This window comes from Chrysoperla carnea, chromosome X, assembly GCF_905475395.1.
Source record: "Chrysoperla carnea chromosome X, inChrCarn1.1, whole genome shotgun sequence".
NCBI classification, from domain to species: Eukaryota; Metazoa; Arthropoda; class Insecta; order Neuroptera; family Chrysopidae; genus Chrysoperla; species Chrysoperla carnea.
Window position 1 is genome coordinate 25,163,101 of NC_058342.1, and position 22,335 is coordinate 25,185,435.

The 22,335-nt window shown below is 31.0% G+C and overlaps 1 protein-coding gene across 4 annotated transcripts in view; it reads right to left on the bottom strand.

The window, feature by feature from the left end:
- LOC123302477 (calsyntenin-1) overlaps positions 1–22,335 on the bottom strand; it is a 116,427-nt gene that overhangs the window by 18,638 nt on the left and 75,454 nt on the right. For all 4 annotated transcript variants that reach the window (XM_044885408.1, XM_044885405.1, XM_044885406.1 and 1 more), the window contains exons 2-3: positions 5,389–5,546; positions 4,645–4,766 (exon numbers count right to left, since the gene is read on the bottom strand). In XM_044885408.1, the coding sequence (XP_044741343.1) occupies positions 4,645–4,766; positions 5,389–5,546 (280 nt within the window). The remainder of the gene's footprint in view (positions 1–4,644; positions 4,767–5,388; positions 5,547–22,335) is intronic.

Sequence of the window (22,335 nt, forward strand, 5' to 3'; positions counted from 1 at the left end):
CTGAAAAACCAACAATTAAAGGCATGGACCAGCTACGAGGGAGGGCGAATCGCCAAAAGCCTGTTGGGTGAAGGAAACTCGCTCGGTAACAGAGCTGAGGAGATCTTGAAACTAAACAGAGCTGATATTAGAGTCATCGTAAAGTTACTCACAGGGCATGATAACCTAAACAAGTTCCAACATCACATTGGAAAAAGACAATCTCCCGCGTGTGACAGTTGCGGAGAAAATTCAGAAGAAAAATCGACCCACTTTCTCTGTTACTGCCCGGCGCTCATACAGCATGAAGGAAATGGTTTGGTCCGGCCATAGTCGAACCATAAGAAATTAGGAAACTCAGCGCTAGGCAAATCCTGGGTTTCAGTACATCAGTTGGTTATAATAGCCTCTGAAAAGCGTAGTGGGGATAGAGTACAAGGGTCTATTTGGCTAGGTGCTCGGAACCATTGCTTCGAGGCGCGATGCTCGAGCATGGCCCGCTAACCTCCATACCATACCATACCAAGCTTGGTCTAATATTCTAAAATAAAAGTATACTTTGTAAAACTCTACCACCAGTAATTTAATGATAAAACAATTGTGTTCAGATTGTAGACTTTCTTCACTGAAATCTTGCCGCTAAAAACTTCATCAGGTACTGAGGTATTGGCAAATACCAGTACAGTTGAAACTATAATTCTGGGTATTTAGTGTTGTTAATTTTGATTTTTAATCATATTGCATATTGCAAGTATTATGACAATGACTATCGATCGATCTCTCGATTTGTCGCCATTCTATTCCTTGCACGCCCGCGTACGGCGGGCCTGAGACACCCAAATGTAAAAACAAATTTATAACACACCCCCAACCTTCTCCATTGACCTTCGATATAGTGTATAAGTCTATATTTTTGGGGGAAATATGACTAAAAAACAATGATTATGTATGTAAGGTTGAAAATAATTCATTCTCTAACTCATAGCTTCATCTTCATCACAGATCTTTTAAATAACAAACTTTACAATTTTATTGCTTTTTCAAGTTTAAACTTCCATCAAAAATACATGGCTGTATTAGAACTTATAAGGTACAGTATGCTCCTACCCCTCCTTCTTTCTCCCTAACACACACACACACATCAAACGTTAATAAAATAAAAGTTAAAAAACTAAAATTCGACTTGACATGAAATAATTAAGGTTTTCAGATTTTAACGAAAATATACATTTTGAGTGGTCCTGAATCGATGTTGCCTACGGGCACTCCTTATTGTTGAATTTACTTTTTCTGTGAACCTTGATTGTAAAATTTGCGTTTTTCTAATTTTCACAAAAATATCTTTAAATGATACCTTTTTCTATCACCAGGTGAAATTAATTACTCATATGATATTAGACTGGACCAGTGATGCCAACTCTACCAACTTTGAGTATTCTTAGAATAGAAAGTTGGTAGATTGAGTAATTCAAAGTAACTAGATCTAAAATTAGATCTACCAACTTTTAAGCAGAATTTGTTGAAATCTACCAACTTTTTAAATCATATCCACCACTTAGACAGATTTTGAGTTGGCAACGCTGGACTGGTTTTGAAATACGTAAATTAATTTTAAAGTGTTATCATAAGTCTGAGAACGTTGTGAAAGTGTAAAGACGATTTAGAAGGGATTTTCAGATAGATTAACTAACGGATCACAATCGGGTCGAACAAACGCCACAATGTCAGATACTGGACACCAGAGAATGCTTATGTTACAGAAAAACATCATTTAAATTTACCAGGAGTTACAGTGTGGTGTTGATTGTCAGTGCAGGGTTTAATTGGAGCATTCTTTTTTGATAACACTGTGAATGGTGCTATTTACTTGAATTTGTTGCATGAAAATATCATGCCAAGTATTCGTGAGCAGTTTGATGATGAAGGGGACTATTATTTTCAGCAGAGGTGCTATCGAATGGCCTCCGCCCACCCCAGACATCTTGCCACTGGATTTTTTTTTGTGGGTATGCATCAAAAATAAGATTTATTTATCGAAACAGGTAACAGTCGATCAATTGAATTCAGCAATTCATAGAGAATGCAAGGAAATTCCCAATGAAAAGATTCGACGAAGTTTGCGATTCCATTGTTACGTGTTATCAGCAATGTTTGGATCAAAATGGGTATCAATTTGAACATTTGCTCTGACTAATCAAATTCTACATCTTTCTTCTTTATATTTTTAATCTGTAATCCAACTAAATATATTCTGTTTTTATAGCTACGCAAAATGTGTAAACATTTTTTTGGGACACTTTGTATTACGTACAACATACCAACAACAGATACAAATTATGAAAAATATGGAAAATGTCCTGAATTTTTACAAATATGACATGTGACATGTGATTGATTACATGTGATATATATTTTTTTCTTATTTTCTATCAAAAACGATAATCGGTAATGGTATTGTTTTTAGTGGAAACATTCAATGGTACAGTGGTACCAATTTAATGATATTACTGTTAATAAATACAGAAATAAAAAAAGTTCCTACAAACAAGGGCGTCGCCAGCCGATGTGAAAAGAGGGGGCAAGTTGCTTAATGGAGAATGGGAAAAGTTTCATCCCAAGTTTGCAGCGCTTAGAAATATTGATGTTAGAAATAAAATTTCGATATAGATATTCATAAAATTAACCTAATAAGTCCATTTCCATTTTTCTGTCAGTTAACACGAGAACTCAAAAAGGAAAATGAGATATCGAGCTGAATTTTGTTTATATCGTGCTCCGGATTCAAAAAGTGAGTTTGAGTTCGTAATTGGCAACGTGGGTCCATTAGGTCATGTAAACCACAAGAAGAATAACAAAATTTTAAATGTAAAATTGTTTCATATAAAAAAGTAAACAACTTCTGTTTAAAACATTTTTTCTTAAATATCTTTGTTTTCCCGTGATTATCTAAATTAGGGCAAAAATTTAGTTCTTTTTTTCTCCAAAAATATAAAAGATGGTTAGTTGAAAATATGAAAGTAGCTTGATTGGTTCTAATTTCATACTTAATCCATCCGATAACTAAAATTTTGAATTCAGTAGAACTTTAATTTTTTGGGTGCTTTGAATCATTTTTGTGAATCTCTAGAACCTGTAGAGGAGGGTAGCTACCCCTCCCCCCTTTGGCGACGCTCCTGATCATGTGCTATCGTTTATAATAACTTTATTTTTCATATTTGTCTCACGCAAGTAAGTATTTTCGAAAACGTTGAGGTTAGGTAAAAAAATGGCAAGTATCAAAAAATGTTTAGAATTGTCCAAAATAAAAACATCAATATAAAAAAAAGGTTAAATAAAGAGACATGATGTCCGAAAATAGGGTACTTCTGTTACACTTTATGGGCGAAAATCGGAAAAACACAGGTTCTCAAGAATACGATTTTGTTGAGTAAACTACATTTTCCACCGGTTTCGATTACTGGATCAGACTGTTTTTTTCCAATTTTATTTCCTCGATTAATATGTAAATTTTGTATATACAATAAAACTAAAATTGACTGCTAACTGATTGCTAACATCTCGAAAACGAAAAATCATACAGTTTTGAAAAGCAATCCTGAGTTTAGATTATAAATTTTCCCCAATAAAAAAGTGTTTAAGTGAAAATTGTGTATAGCTGATTTTGAATTGTACTATTGAAAAAATGTTTAAATTTAATATTGATACTGAATTAGTTGGGAAATCTACGACGGAAAATCGTACTATTAGGAAAAATGATCCAATTTTATAACGTCCTTCATAAATATATAAAAAAAAATGTTAATAATCTAATATTTAGCCTGCGAATGTATTACAGTTATTTTTTCAGTAAACATAAATCAATAAGATATTATGTATTAAGTTTGAAGGTTACAAAACTTCATTCAATAGTTTAGGAGGTATTGGCGTCAACCGTTCGGTAATCTTTTGTTATAAATCATAACCTCTACATAATCTAATATATACATATATATATAAAATGCAAATGTTGGTACTTGAAGACAGGGTTTTCTCTATGACCACCAATTCCAATGTACTTCCTGTTGAGGCGGTAAATACCAATTGATCTCCTGGTGAAAGTAAAGGAGTTTGGTTGCGGTGGGCAACAAAAATGTGAAAAATATATATCTGTCTTTTTCTTACTAATGTGAACTTTCGGAAATTTTCAGAACAAATTTCTGTAATGATCTAGAAAGTTCTAATATGTGAGTAACGGTCAAAATCGATTCGAAATTTTCTAGAAAATTCTATGATCTAGAAAGTTTGTTTAAATCGGCAACTATAATCATGAACAACTTTAAACTGACCGCCGAGAGCTGTTATTAATTATACCATTAAACATGCGATGTATTTTAACCCGAGCAACGCCGAGTTTGGCTGCTAGTTTTATATAAATTTATTTTTTAATGCACTAGCTAATTAAAAATAGCTTGATTACGTGATTGCCGTCCTATTATACGCATACCTAAGCTTAAATAACTCACTAACCGGAGGAGCAGTTTTACTTGGCTTACCGGTAAATCCAGCAATGCCGAGGGATCGTCCATTTTTTGCAAGAGCGTTTTAGGGTTCGATATATATTATATATTTTTAAAATCGAAGATATTGGTGTTACTTTCTAAGAAAAATTTTCAAAAAATTACTTACTTCAAGCTTTGTTTTCCTTCGCAACTGATTGCAGCAATGTCAAATTTATAATTTCTACGTTTTTCACAGTTTAACGTTTTCTTTGCTTTAAGTTGAGCGTAGCCGTGTGGTTTTAAAACAATCTGAAAAATAAATACAATAATTAATTTTTCAAATCATGAAGAAGCAACGACTCTCTGTTACTAATTTCTGTGTTAAAGTATAGGAAATTTGTAATTTGAAAAGCCAGTAGTAATAATTTATCAAACACGAGCTCACAAAATGTATAGTAAAAGTTCAAGAGGGGAAAAAATACCTCAAATTATTGTTTTTTTTCTCAATTCGTGATTTAGTTCTAGGAAACTGTTGGGCGTTTTTCCTCCCGTAAGAGATGTTAAAAAAACGTCTTTGAAATCATTGAATTCCTTTCAGCCCCTAACATTGATTGGAAGTTGGCTGGACCAAAAAGTTTTCGTGGAAATTGGCTGGACCAAAAGTAACCCTTATAAGTTATAAGTTAAAGGCGGCCTTGAATAAAATGAAATTTTCCCTACCATGAGAAAGAATAAACGTCCAGTCAATATTCGAGAATGTCTTTTTTCTAAAAGACAGAGGCAATTCAGTGCCACAGTCTTGAGAACTCAGCATGAGTTCCAATTATGGCGGTTTCTCACTTATACAGGTCCCACTTATCCAATTCAATATTTCCCGATTTACATTCGGAGTTCTAATAAACGAAATAATGGAAGTATATTAAATATTTACCTGGAAGGGTGCTTCACCATGATGCTTATTCACAATATGAAAACTGCATATTTCCGCACCAATAGCACGTATTTTTGGGGTTACTTCAACAACCGTTTCATTTTCTTTGATTAGACCATGATAACCATTTTCTAGATTTGGTATATCTAAACGTGGAACTGTAACAGATAAAAGAAAATTTACATTAATTACGTATTTTTAATATAAATAATAGTAGATAGTTGTCTATTGCATACTAAATCGTACCGGGCGATTTTCTCATAAATAATAAATTTTTTGCTAAATCTAAATAAAAAACAAGAGAAAACAAACCATTGAGTGAGTTAATTGTTGAAATACTTTGTATAGAATACGTTGAATATCAGTGCTTGAAAAACCAACACAATAGGGTACTGTCGGTAGTGAAAAATAAATTATAAAATTTGAAAAAAGTTAAAATTTATGTAAAAATATACTTAAATATTATGATTTCGAGTCATAAAAGCACATTTTTCTTTTATAATATTAAAATTAAAAATCGTAATTTTTAAACTATATATCACGTGACCTAAAACGCTGGCAAGCCCTGATGTGATGTCATATCGGTATGAACCTTAGACCATCAGTTAGTTTAGTGTAGACAGCTGGGTATAATATACCCATAGATATTAAGTATTTATATTTATTATAAGCAGATGTCTATGAATATATCTGTTAAACTTATCTGTGTTATTTCGTATAATGATACCGATGTTACGTCACCAAATTGGATGCCCGCGTTTTTGACAGTTTAAAAAAGGTTTAAAATTTAATTTAAGTTTTTGGCAAGAAAGCGTGAGTATTTTTCCGAAATAAATTTTTGGTGGCTTTTTATTAGCAAAATCAACATTTTGAAGTACTTTTACAAATATAGTAGAATACTCTATTATGGCGGCCTTTCGGCAGCAGTTTATTTGGCCATTAATGAAAATGCATATAAATATACGATTTAAAGATGATCCTAAGAAAACCACATTTTCTCGGAAAGTACTTAAATAATTCGTCGGATAATTATAAGACTTGGCTCAAAATCATGTATTGTAAATTTGCCGAAAAACGAGTTTTGTTTGAGTATAAAAAAAAATTGTTTTACAATAAAAACAATGATAATCAAAACTTTTTTTCCAATAATTTCATGATATTATCCTTGAAACTCCAAAATTCGTAATAACGTGCATTCGTATTTATCCCACTCTCCTCTATCATTTAAAAAAAATCAATGATTGATTATACCATGTACACGAAATATACATAGTATATTAGGTTTAGTCCCAAGTTTGTAACGCTTAAAAATATTGATGCAACCAACAAAATTTTGGTATAGGTGTTCATAAAATAACCTAATTAATCAATTTCCGGTTGTTTGTCTGTCGTCTGTCTGCCCTTTTGTCATCACGATTACTCAAAAACGAAAAGAAATATCAAGCTGAAATTTTTATAGCGTGCTGAGGACGTAAAAAGTGAGGTCAAGTTCGTAAATGAGCAACATAGATCAATTGGATCTTGGGTCTGTAGGACTCATCTTGTAAACCGTTAGAGATAGAACAAAAGTTTAAATGTAAAAAATATTCCTTATAAAAAAATAAACAACTTTTGTTTGGAACATCTTTTCGTAAACATCACTGTTTACCCAAACATCACTGAGGGACCAAATTATGCGCAAATAATTTAGTATGTATGTTATGGCTATACCAGTTATATATGTGTGACATGTTTGTATGTGTAATGTGACAGAGTAATCAACACTGCCTATACATGGTATTTCAACAATTAACTCAGTCAATTGTTTGTTTTCACTTGTTATAAATAAATTTTTGCTTGGGATTTATGCACAGATTTTATAAAAGTTAAATGATATGATAGTGATGGCTACTCTCCTGTAATTGCATCATCGCGATCGAATCAATTTAGTGTAAATTTTAATTAGTTATAAAATATTCAATGTTAAATTGTTAATATTAATAATGATATGGCTGGAGGCGAACGCGATGAAATGATGCAGTCTCTTGTCTGTCTGTCTGTTTATTTCAATCGGTCGAATTAATTTAACAAATAATCAATCAATATTACTTTAATAGTTTAATATTATGAATTTTTGATAAAAATAATGCAAGAGGCAGAGGAAATGGGTAGTACCTATATGAAGGGCACTGGCGAAAAACATGCTAAACCACACAGACATTGAATTGAGATACATATTATTCAGGATGTATGAGCCTGCATGAACGTGAAGTATTTACAGGTTAAAAATTTAAAAAATATAGATATTTTCAATAGGGTATTCTACTATTTTTGAAAAAGTACCTCAAAATGTTGATTTTGCTAATAAAAAGCCGCCAAAAATTTATTTCGGAATAAAAAAACACGTTTTCTTACCAAAAATTGTAAACTTTTTTTAAACTGTCAAAAACGTGGGCATCCAATTTGATGGCGTAATATGCGTATCACTATACGAAATAACACAAATAACTTTGACAGATATATTCATCTGATTATAATAAACATAAATACTTATTATCTATGTATATATTATACCCAGCTGTCTACACTGAACTAACTGATGGTCTATGGTTCATACCGATATGACATCACATCAGGGCTTGCCCGTGTTTTAGGTCACGTGATATACAGTTTAAAAATTACGATTTATAATTTTAATATTATAAAAGAAAAATGTGTTTTTATGACTTGAAATCAGAATATTTAAGTATATTTTTACATAAATTTTAACTTTTTTCAAATTTCATAATTTATTTTTGACTAATGATAATATCCTATTTTGATAGTAAATTATGATATAAATCAATAATTAACTCAGTCAATTGTTTGTTTTCACTTGTTTTTCTATTAAAATTCAAACTTTTCTTAGAAATATTTTCTTATTTTCTCATAACTTTTACTTGCAGGTATGAATTATTGTAGATTGAAGAAAAATTATCATTCGCTTAAAGTCATACGTCAATAAAATTTTGACCGTCAAAATCAAAAAGATAAGAAAATTTTTTTTTATAGAATAAATCGATTATATAGAAAAAAAAACTTTTCAAAAGATGTTATGTCAACGTTATTCAACACTAAATAATAAAATTTAATTTATTTATTTTCAATAGGGAAAAATGAAAATACCATATTTATGAATTTTTATATAAGAATTGATTAAATTATAAGTGAAATTGAATTATTATCACATACACACGAGTTTTCTTCCTCTTGATAAATTAATCGAATTTCTTTTTAAAAACTCATTTCTCACCGAAATGAAAAAAAAAAGTATTTTACAGCATTTATGTATTTGTACTTTTTAATTTGAAAGGATACTTGTTCAAAAGTTTATACAGGGTATTCCAATAAGAGTGATATTTTTAAAAATTTGAATATAAAATAATAATTCAACGAATTAAAGTGTATCAGGCAAACATAATTCGAATGTAACAGTTTTTATAGATGTTTTCCTAATACTGAAAACATTATTAAGAAGCGAATCAGCAACTGAAAAGATATTTAAAATGAAACTATTTTTAAAACATGTTCTCCTAATAATAATTTAATAACTTTTGATTTTTTTCAGCACTTTTCTACGAAATTTGTTGTTGTTTTTTAGTCACGAGTACATGGTAGCCATGTGCTGTGGTAGCCACGGGAGCGAAATTCCTCACCGGTCGAGCTTTTTTAATTTGAAGTTAGTTTACTATAATTGCATTTGTCCAACATTCAAATTAAGAAGTGAAAACAAACAATTGACTGAGTTAATTGTTGAAATACCATGCATAAATAGTGTTGATCACATTGCACATACATATACAATTTATATAATACATACTATACAATTTACGCCTAATTTGTGCCCTCACGGGTAAACAGTGATGTTTACGAAAAAATTTTTCAAACAAAAGTTGTTGATTTTTTGATAAGGAACATTTTTTACATTTAAACTTTCGTTCTATATCTAAAGGTTTACAAGATGGATCCTACGGATCCATAGGTCAAGACCCAATTGACCTATGTTGCTCAATTACGAACTCGACCTCACTTTTTACGTCCTGAGTACGCTGTAAAAATTTCAGCTTGATATCTTTTTTCGTTTTTGAGTTATCGTGCCCACAGACGGACGGACAACCGGAAATGGACTAATTAGGTGATTTTATCACCTAAATATCAATATATTTAAGCGTTACAAACTTGGAACTAAACTTAGTATACCTTGCATATTACATATATGCATGGTATAAAAAGTGATCTAAAAATATGAGTAAAGTACATATTAAAGAAGTTTGGGGTTATTTTGCAATTTATGATACAAAATAATGATGATTTTTTGTCAAAACATTCGCATCCGTTTTTTTGCGAATGCGAATGTTAAAAAATACGCGAATATTCGTCTCATCACTAATACCTATCATTTGAAAAATACAAGATATTCATGTTTTAAATCGAGCGTGAGTAAAATGTCATAAAAATCAACAATCAAGTTATAACTCGACATTCAAATGCAGGCCTGGAAAAAATGCTGTAGTGAACATTTGAACGATATAGTACACAAAAAAAATTCAATGCATAAGCTAAAAAATAAAACACAATTAAGTTTGATACGTTGACTTCTTTTATTTTTATTCAAATTTAAAAAATCACCATTCTTACTGAAAGACCCTGTTATAAGGCTAATTTTTTTTTACTTGTATACAAAATACAGAAAGTAAATTGAGCATTTTTATCTGTATTAAATTTGGCAAGGCAATTTTAAATAAAAAACTTGATTTGAAGTTGCATTAAGTCTTAAAAAAATTCTGAAAATTTTACGGGGGGTGGGGTTGGCAAATTTGATCTGATCTTATTGGAAGTTTTTTTGAAATCCACTAATTTTGAGTGATTCTTTTCAGCTGTGATGTCAGTTTTTCGCTAGCTATCACTGATGTGCTTAATTAAGGAACCTGGACTCCACATTCTTGAAATCTGTTAGAGCTAGATTAACTTTGATCACAAATTTGAAAAGTATAACCCAATTTTAGTTGAATTACACACTTGGTTTATCAAAATTGGATAAAATTTGGTTGTGATAGAGCAAAATTAAATTTTTTGGATACCGATGACGTCACAAAGTTAAAAAAATTCGATTTGTTTGATAACACAGGCAAATTTGATCCGATCTTATTGGAATTTTTTTTGAAACCCACTAATTTTGGGTCATTCTTTTCAGCTGTGATGTCAGTTTTTCGCTAGCTATCACTTAAGTGCTTAATTCCGGGACCAGGACTCCACATTCTTGAAACCTGTTAGAGCTAGATTAATTTTGATCACAAATTTAAAAAATATGACCCAAATTTAGTAGGAAAACATACTCGGTTTATCAAAATTGGATAAAATTTGGATGTGATAAAGCAAAATTAAATTTTTTGGATTCTGATGACGTCATAAAGTTAAAAAATTTGTGTTTTTTGATAACACAGGCAATTTTGATCCGATCTGATTGAAATTTTATTTGAAACCCAGTAATTTTGGGTTATTATTTTCAGCTGTGATGCCTGTTTTTCGCTAGCTATCATTAATGTGCTTAATTCCGGGACCAGGACTCCACATTCTTGAAACCTGTTAGAGCTAGATTAATTTTGATCACAAATTTGAAAAATATGACCCAAATTTAGTAGGAAAACATACTCGGTTTATCAAAATTGGATAAAATTTGGATGTGATAGAGCAAAATTAAATTTTTTGGATTCTGATGACGTCATAAAGTTAAAAAATTTGTGTTTTTTGATAACATAGGTAATTTTGATCCGATCTTAATGGAATTTTTTTTGAAACCCACTAGTTTTGGGTCATTCTTTTCAGGTGTGATGTCAGTATTTCGCTAGCTATCACTTAAGTGCTTAATTCCGGGACCAGGACTCCACATTCTCGAAAACTGTTAGAGCTAGATTAATTTTGATCACAAATTTGAAAAGTATGACCCAAATTTAGTAGGATTATATACTTGGTTAAACAACTCCCACAGACACAAACAGATCAGAATGATAACGTGCGATAAGGAACATAGTTCGAAAAAAATAAAAATAAAGGTATCAAAGCAGACATTTAGGTAACCATCTCATTGGTCTCCCCTATGCAACCTTTTCGGTTGTAATAAAGACATTGTATGGCATTCACATGCCATAATTTTTTCAATGTTTATGCAAATAAATCAGTGACAAAGATGTAACATTCAAAATAAGAGTTGATGTAGATATCAAATATGTGGGAACGGTAAAACTATAGTGATCCAAGTAACATTTTTATATTTGTGAGAAAATAAAGATAATGTGTTTTTAAGTTTAAGTAAGGATATTAGTGCTTCTTACAGATTTTTACCCACCGAAACTGAGTAACATTACACTGAGAAAAATTTATGAAATCGTGACAACTCCGCGCAGAGTTGTCAAATTCGAAGTTGAGTCATTATGATTCACACAAGTCTGTAGAAAACAAAGTAACTATATAGTTTCTTTTAAACCTACTGCGCGGGGGCATTGAAGTTAAGTTTTAGGTGGAATAATTTTATCTATGTGTCACTCATACCCGACTTTTTATAAAAGCTTGAGGCGCTCACTTAAAAATATCAAAAACGAATCGGGACGCCTCATCTACTCCACATGCCTAATTATTTTTCGATTCTTTCTTGATATTAAGCACCTCAAGCTGTTACAACTAGTGACTCATAGATAAACTTATTTTCTACTTCTTAGAACAATAAAAGTTTGTCTCTTAAAAAGTATTTTTTAATAAAATTTTTAATTTAAGACTAAAATTGTATATATATATCAAATATGGTGGAAGCGATGGGAAAATCAGGACGCTAAAACCTTAACATGCATTGTCATCCAAACTAAATAGATGCAACATTTCATCTCATTCGGAAACCGGGTAGTGGATCAAATTTGGCTTGCAAGATTTAATTACAGACAGACAACGGGACAGATGAAACTAAATAAAAGCTTGTAATGATACTTGGATCACTATGGTTTTACCATCATCATTTGTATGTACCATTAAACAAAAATTTGTGTAGCAGTGTAGAGTAACTAAAAGCTATAAACATGTCGAGATATAATCGGAAAATGCATTCAGTAATAATTCTTCAAAGTATACACTACACAAATACAGAGATTTTCCATTTAAAAAAGTTTTCTTGGAAAAGTTTTACTAAAGAAAAATATACATTAATGATGATAAATTCAACTCAATTTTTAAATTTATGTACGTTCAACAATGTGTCCAAAAATGTTGCCCACTGTTTAATATTAAATACTTATTAATAAAATTTTATTAGCTATTTTGTATTTTTGTAAATCGAAGTCATCTTCTGGGGTGCGGAATTTTAGTTTTTCTATATTATATCAAAATTATTTTAACAATTAACTCAGGCAATTGTTTTGTTTGTTTTCACTTGTTTTATGCATAAAAACGGTTTTCCCAAAGTATTTTTTCATAAAAACTACTATTTTTCTCCTAATTATTTCGTTGAAAAACAGGACGAGTTAATTTTTTTTAATGAAATTCCTCAGCCTGTACTATCAGGGAATTTCAAATGATCAATTATTGTCATCGTTTTCAAGGTGAGCTTAGGTTAGGTTAGGTTAAATTGCCTTTCCACGAAGGACACACTTAGGCGATGGAGGCCATTGTGATGTCATATTTGTATTTTACCACCTCTCCGCTGATAATTTCATTTATCACCTCCTCAATTTCAGGGGCTGAGTGCACCTCTTTCATGCATATACCATGCACTACACCAGCCTATCACAACTATTAATTAAATTTATTTTTGTTGCGACGGCAGAAATCGAACCCGCTACCTTGTGCATACCGCGGACGGAATTGGAATTACGCCTTAACCAACTGAGCTACCAGGGCGACACTTTGGATTAATTTTTGTAAATACTTTTGATTGTATAAGAATCAAAGGATTGTGAAATGTAAAGATTAGAAATAACACTTGCTTTTCTTCAAAGTTATCGTAATAGAATTTGACAAAGTAAAGCTTTCTTTAATAAATTATATAAAGAATAATTTTGAAAATTCATTCAATCATTTTCAATATTGAACAAATCAATACGATTATGTCAGTGGTTCTCAATCTTTTCGACAAATATTCCAACATATTTTTTTACTCATATTTTAACCAAAAATATAGACTCAAGCACTGTATCGAAAATCAATGGGGGAAGTGGGGGTTGTGTTATAAAAAATTTTTAAAATAATAAAATTTGATAAAAATTAATAAATTTTTAAATTCAGGTACTTCTAATATTTTGCAATTTTGTCTCGAAATAATCACGTGACCCAATATTGAAAGAGGCTAAAAATTAAGAGGAATAAAAATAAAATAGCGTAATTGATTATATCCAAAATAATTTTTGTAATTATGAATAATAATAACTTGTGCCTTCATACAAAAACGGACATCCTGAAAAAGACGTGCTAATTTTTAAAAATATAGTTATGATTAAAATGAATTTGTTTAGGGTTCTGTAGAAAAAAAACGATGTAATCCAATGATATTGTTAGAATATACTCTTTTAAAGTATGTAATTTTTTATGCCATGTCCATGTCATCTGATGTTACCCATGTGGAGGACACTAACACTTTAATTTAATTCTTTTGATGGCTATTCTTTGTGTACGTAGTCATGGTAGGGACAATAAAATCGATGCGAGCGCTTCCAGTGAAAAATTTTGGCAATAAAGGAGGCTGTTATGACTAATTTGCAATTGAAAATAAGAAATCAAATTGCACAAATATTATTTTTCAAATGTAAATTATCATAATTATTTATTTAAATTTGACAATAACATTAAATTTTTAATGTAAGCCATAAATGCAATGCATACAATTATATATGCATCCATACAATTCTATAATTAAAGTAGTGTATCGTTACCATGAAAACGGCTCTAATAAAACTCCCGCACGGTGTAATTAGAATAATGTGTTTTATGCATTAGAACTAGACTTAATAAATTTTCGATTTCACCTGAAAGAAATGATAACAAATAGTAAAAAACTAAACAATATTTATACGATATCAACCTTTTATTTAAAATTTAATCAAAATATTTACATTATTATACATTGACATTATTTAAAGGTATTCAAAATGTATTTTGACATACGTCATTCATTTGTTTTAAATAATATAAAATTTAAATACTTGATTATAAACAATTTAGTAAAGTATTTTGGACTTATTAGTTAGTTTTTTATCTAAAAAACATTTTTAACTTGTTAGAAATACTTTTTTTTATACCCGTGTATATAGCGTGTCTACTTAAATTGGCTCCATATGGAAAAATTGTTCATAAAAACGTTATTCTTTATAAAAATCTCTGCTTTCGAAAATATTTAAATTCAGCTGTCCACTTTTGACATCGAATTTACAGGCTGGCCTGTAAATTTGTAAAAGAACAATTTCATGTATGACACGCGAAGGTGGATACGTTGAGGCATAAACGAACTGAAGTTAATTGTTGTTACTAGCACCAGTTAAGTGGTCATGCGATATAAATCGTGTTTAAAACGTTCGTCTACTGACTGGAAGGTTGCGGATTTAAATCCAGGCAGCGGCAGTGTGAGCAATTAAAATTTAATGGGGCGGTAAAATTGATGACACTGCTTGTATAAGAACGAAGTAACCGACTCCAATCTCATCATAAAAATTTAATTAAATATTGGATGTAGTTTAAAGTAAAATAAATAAAGATTAAGAAAATACTGATGTGGGTGGCTTCTGATATAGATAGATATATGAAAAACGGAGGTTAAACCCCATTATTATTTATTACTTACGTCAACAGTAGTAATTGTATTTGTAATAGAATGTATGAAAAATAGATGTTCTGTAATAATTAGTTACATATCATTCCATAAATATGTCAAATAAGCAAATTAACATTTGAAATACGATGACTGATTAATTAGGATAACAGATAACGTGTTTTATAAGTTGAATTTGCAAAATTTAATTTAAAATTGAAAGGGATCAAGACATTCCCATCGTTAACAATTCATTCCTAAACAGTTATCTCATACATGTAATTGTTCTTTTACAAAATTCTTTACTCCTTTCAAAAACGAAAAGAGGTATCAAGCTGAAATTTTTATAGCGTGCTCACAACGTAAAAAGTAAGGTTTAGCTCGTAGGACCCATCTTATAAATTGTTAGAGATAGAACAAAAGTTAAAATGTAAAAAATGTTTCTTATAAAAAAATAAACAACTTCGGATTGAAACATTTTTTCGTAAACATCACTATTTACTCGTGAGGATTCAAATTAGGTTAGAACATTATATAGTATGCATTATACATAGAGATAATACATATAGAGAACGCGAGGGCCTGTAAGTGGATGCGATATGATGAACGACAGAGAAGACTGCCAGTGAGTTACCCTGTGTCCTTGTCATAATCATATGATGCTAGAGATTTTGTGTCTGCTATTATATTTGTATTATTTTTTGTATGTAATGGACAAGATAAGAGGGGAACTCACTATCAGTATTCTCTATCTATATTATCACTGGCTTGATACCCTCCCGCTTCGCCGTGTAAGGATAAGAATTTTTTCGGGTCATTTTTTTACACTTTGGATTACATTATTGGACTTTTAGTAAGGATCCCTAATTTTTTTTGAAAATATAATATAGCCTATAGCCTTCGACGATAAATGTATTATCCAATATTGAAAGAATTTTTCAAATCGGGCCAGCGGTTCCTGAGATTAGCGCGTTCAAACAAACAAACAAACTCTTCAGCTTTATAATAAAAGATAGAAGATATAGATTTCACAATCTTGTTATATACACAAACTGTGGCTATCTAAAAGGGACTATGTTTCTTTGCTTACATGACGTTAAAAAACAAAACGATTGCGTAATCTACACTGTCTATACATGGTATTTCAACAACTAGTTCAGTCAATTGTTTGTTTTCACGTGTTTTCAAGAAATTGTTTGATAGTTTTAAAACTAATATAATTTTGGACATATATATTCATTTGTTTTAAGTTTCTCAAATCTGTTTTTTATTTTCTCAATAGATGGCAAAAATACTATATGACAGTATAGCTACGGAATCCTTTTTACATGCATGGCCGACACGCTCTTGTCCGAGTTTGTAAATATTATTTATATTATTCAAACATAACAAAATTATGTTTTCTTAGATTTGACATCATTTATATGTAAAAATAATTATTATATTCATGAACAGGCACACGGAGCATAGAACGGCTGTGATCGCAGTGTTGCGGTGCGATAGGTGACGCAATACATTACATGCTGAGTAACCAATTTTTTTTAATAGTGTGACATTTCAGAGTAAAATATCTTACATATGTGTTTGTTTATTCCGATAAGCCTGTGAATAAACCATACTATAAATGGACCCAAAAATATTATATGATATATAACAGAGTGTTAGCGAATTTGTAAAGTAAAATTTAAGAACATCTCAAGGATTTCAACTACGAAAAAACTACGTTCAACGTCAGCATTCCCATGGAGCATGTAATCCTTCTGGGGCGTTTTCTGTTTCAAAAGTTTCAAATAAAAATGTATCCAATTTATATTTTTTAACACCAAAAGTTTTTAGTCTACTATTAAGGTAGTACTATCGGTAATAGACTTTGCATTCAGAATTTAATGAAACTTGGCATAGTTGTCCATTATTTTACCATAATTAACCAGTTAAATTTTTAGGAGCCTTCAGAGAACTGTAAATCTGAACGTCTAGGTTTGTGAAATAAAATAAAATCTGTGATTTACCATAAGGATCAATGTTAAAATATCTTTTTTCAGTTCCCTGAAGGCCCCTAAAAATTTAACTGGTTAATTATGATATAATCATGGACAACTATGCCAAGTTTCATTTAATTCTGAATGCAATGTCTATTACCGATAGTACTACTTGAATTGTACTTTTAGAAATCAATATTCTTTCTTTAACTTATAGCTCCGAGTAATACACATTTAAGTAGTAAAACACACTTCTACATTTTCAAGGATGCGAAAAAAATCAAGGAAATTTCAGGTTTTCAAGGACCGCTAGACATCCTGTTAACATAAGAGTCCATAGTTGCTCCACCTCTCCAGTCTTCGGACAAAGGTATAAATACTCCGAATATAAGCGAAAAATATAATATGCGTTCAAAAAAAATAAATAACATTTATCATTATTAAAAACTCTAAAAACATTCCAATTGGATTGGTTTTTAACTTGAGGGGGGGGGGGAATTGACCATTGATACAGTACATAAGGACTGTAAAAAGACCCCACAGTAGATCTTGGCATCCTGATCAAGTCTCGATTTTCACGATGATCAAACTGCAAACAAAATCTTGCAATTTGAGCAGCTTTTACCGAGACCCAGTTTCTATAAGATTAGTGCAGGGTCCTATATTGATATTAAAATCCACCATAATGGAAATTTTAAAAACATCTGATATAGCATGAAACATCTAAACTAATTGAAAATGTATAAAAATAATAAATTGTATATATTGGATGTTTTGTCTAACTCTAGAGAAACGAAAACTGTTGACTAAGCACATTTATGTTCAATTTATCATGAGCACAGTGTTCCAAGAGTTTCATGTAAAATGAAGTCACACAAAAAGGTCCGTGGACAGGAATCATCCAAGAGGGGATCAAACTTTTACTCATCGTGTTAATAAAAACAAGTCGCCTTATAGGCTCAGTTAGTTAAGGTGTAGCCAATTCCGTCGGCGGTATGCTTAGAGTAGCGAGTTCGATCCCGCCGTCGTAACAAAATTAATTTAATTAATAGTTGTGATGGGCTGGTGTAGTGCATGGCATGTGCATGAAGGAGGTGCACTCAGCCTTCGAAATTGAGGAGCTGATAAATGAAATTATCAGCGGAAAGGTGTAAAACACATATATGGTATCACAATGGGCTCTATAGCCTAAGTGTGCCCTTCGTGGACAGCCAATATAACCAAACCTAACCTAACCTAATAAAAACAAGAAAACAACTCTTTTTTCGAGGAAGAGAATATTTTATTATCGCAAAATGTGATATTCAGTCACTTGTAAGTAAATTCTGCGAGGTACCGAAAAAACTTTTGCAAAAATCTGTGTGTATGGATCTCTACGCCGTGATGTATCTTGAGCGAGACTTAACTGTTTAGCCGATCTTCTGACATTGTTGATCTGAGATATGTTTTGAGACGACGAAGTTGAAAAGGAGCGTTTATTCGTCACTGTTGTCACAGGTAAAACTGTCAGAACGCGAAGCATCTGGTAGATATTTGGAAACGCATTTTTATTGCAAATATAAAGTGATTCGAGTGAATTTTTAAGGTATTGTCTGGCCTTTTTTGGCAGATGTCACAGAAATCTTGCAAAATGGAAGAGTATGGTCCAAAAAGTTGAGTTAAATCGATAAGTCGGGGTTGAAAATGAGCGTTTATTGGAAATATCGAATGTTTCGCTTGAAGTTTTGAGATACTGTTCAGCAATGCGTTTTTTCCAAAGCTTAGCTTCGACAAGTTGACTGCAAGAGTCTTCATCAAAATTTTTCATTTGGATAGAATTTCTATGCAGTTGAAATTTTTTTTACAGATCTGTGTATTAAATAATTACCTTAAAAAAAAATTATTCTATGACAAAACCAATTTGTTATCGTTTTAAAATAAAAAAAAACCTTTTGTATTTTTACATTTCTTATGAAAAGTATAGGGTCTTTCAATAAGAGTGATACTTTTTAAAATTGGCACAATTATGGCGTCATTTTTCGAAAGTATTTTCTAAAATTTGGTTTCGTTTTTTCGATAATCTTTCACAAGACCACTAGTTGAAGCTACCTGAAAATTCAACTCCCTGTCTGTTATAGTTTTGGAGAAAATGGACATCAAAGTTGTATCCTAATTTGCACCCTCACAGGTAAATTTTGGACCGATTTTTAACCCTTTTCCCGTATCCAATCGAGCTTAAACTTTGCAGCAGACTTTTTTGTTAAAAAAATTTAATCAAAGGAAAGGAGTATAATAAAAACTTGGTGTTTATGGATTATTTTTTAGAAGAGTTAATAAGAGGATGTAATCTTTTCATATGTACGGAGGATAAATTATACATAGAGGTGATAAAAGATATGAAATGTTAATAAAACAAAATTTTAAAATCATACCTCCCGTCAATCCAATTTGTACCACTTACTGTTTCCAATTAATGTTCAATTGTTTTAAAACTTAAAATATACGATAAATCTCAATTGTATTTATTCGAAACGATTTGTATCACCGAGTCATTCTTGTCTTATGTCGGCAGCCAAAAGCGAAAACTTTATATGTAATTTTATAGGTGAGTCTGATTAATTTATACACCTCTGGTGGTCAAGGAACACTCATATATCGCTTATAAAGAATCTTTCATTAAGAGTGGAATTTTTTTAAATTTGAATGAACAAAAAAAGGCAATATCGATGATTTTTGTTCGTATTTCTTAACAAAATATGAAAATAACGTAAAAGAGATGACAAAAACTGAAATTATAAATTGGCTGTACATAGTCGGTGTGGTAGTGATGTTGTGTGAGTGAGACACCTGTAGTCCACACGACTAACTTCCCAGAGGGGGAAAAAACATTAAAAAAAGGGCTTGTTAGCCTTCATAGATTATTCTTCGAACATGTATTGCAGCTTATGCTGGAACGATAATTATCTCCATAGATAAATAATGTGTTTTATTCACTTTTCCGATTCTGTTTATTCAGTTTTTTTATTACCAATTTAAAAACGGCTCAACTAATTATGCTGAAAACTCTTTCAGTTCTTAAATACGCGATTACGCGTCGAATAAGCTTAGTCACGTGTTAATGTCATAACTGGTTCGCGAGACAATCGCGGCGAAAGAATCCGAACCAACATACGAACATACGTACACACACACACACACACACACACACACACACACACACACACACACACACACACACAGACATCACATTGAAAAGGTTTAATTCGGATATTGCGGCCTTGAATCCAAGGAAATATGTAAAACTGAAGATTTTCAAAATCGGCCTCGCATTACTTTAGCTTCGTCTGGGAAGTTAAAAATCAGTCAAGAAATACGTATGATGAAGGCGTTAATTAGACAGATATTAGACTACTAATTAGACAGATTTATCTTGATTGTTAAAGTTAATCGAAAATAATTTTTCTGTTTGTAGCATGAATGAGTTTTTAAATCCCAAAGCAATCGCTATCTAGGTCACTACGCCCGGATGCCACACATCCTTAATGATTTAAGGACATACATTCATGAGACTTGTTAATAGAGAAAAAAAATTATGATAATACAAAAGTGATTTTGAATGATTTAAGAAAGAAAAAATATACAGTTATCAAATTAATTTCGTTGAATTTTAAGTTTAAAAACAGACTAAAAGCAAGGTTATACATGGGATTCAAGGAAAAATATAAATCGATATTTCTCAAAAATAACTTCGATAACTATACTTGAATTTCTTATCAGTTAATAATTATTAATTAAACTTTCAGAATTTCACAAATATTTTCAATTTTCTATTCATTTAAAATTAATTAAAATTTACTTACTGTTTTTCTATGAACGCACATAGCAAAACAGGGCGATTTACCGCCCTTTCGGATTATTTCCAAGTTCTATAAGACATAGTAAATAAATGATATCTTCAAAATTAAATATCTTGTGGTTAAATTTCTAACAGATGCAAATCAATGAGATTCGGGGAGCTTTTCTACTTAGAATTGTATTCTGTAATAAATATTTCTGTATTATCTGCATGCGGTAATTCCAAGAAACCTTATTATTATCATCTTTATGGGATTCATGTAATTGATATCAATATTAGTGATGGAGCGAATATTCGCGTATTTTTTATCATTCGCCTTCGCTAAAAATGATGTGAATGTTTTTGACATGAAAACATCATCATTTTATATCATAAAGTGCAAACCCCCAAACTTCATTAATATGTACACTCTGCGTCATAAAATTTGCACAAGTTGATTATCCATATTTATTAAATCAGTAAAAGTTCCAAGGTTTTGATGATAGGTATATCACATGTATTCACCAAATATATTTCAGAGAAAAAAGTAAGGCACTTTTTTTACATTTGCTTAATGCAGATTTTGTGACGCAGAATGTACTTTACTCATATTTTAAGATCACTTTTTAATCACTGTTAAATTTCAATGTTGGACAAATGCAATTATAGTAAACTAACTTCAAATTTAAAAAAACTGAATTTTGCTTTTAATGGACTTATACGAGGGACTATTTACCGCTAATGAATAATTAAATGTACTAGCTCAACCCGTGAGGAATTTCGCTACCGTGGCTACCATAACCCATGGCTATCTTGTATTCGTGACTAAAAAACAACAACAAATTTCGTAGAAAAGTGGTGGAAAAAGTCAAAAGTTATTAAATTAATATTAGGAGAAAATGTTTTAAAAATAGTTTCATTTAAAATATCTTTACAGTTCCTGATTCATTTCTTAATTCAGTATTAGGAAAACATCTATAAAAATGTTACCTCTCGCTTAGATGCATTACTAAACGGATGTATTCTGTCATACTACAGATATGTATATGCCTAGATGGTACAAACACACATGGTATAAGGATTAATTAAATGAAAACTTAGAATTTGTAGGCGCTTCATTTGAAAGTTAACATTCGCATTCGCGAATATTGGAAATAAACTTTTGCATTCACAAATGTACAAAATTCAACATTCGTCCCATCACTAATCAATATTTTGCTCAAATCATTATAGACAAAAGATTTACATGAGTAGGTTTTCTCTTCTCTTCCCTTCCTAAATTGGAAATAACAACCGGGCCAATTTTGCTTCAAGCATAAGATTGTTGAACATCAGGCCAGGCATGGAAACAA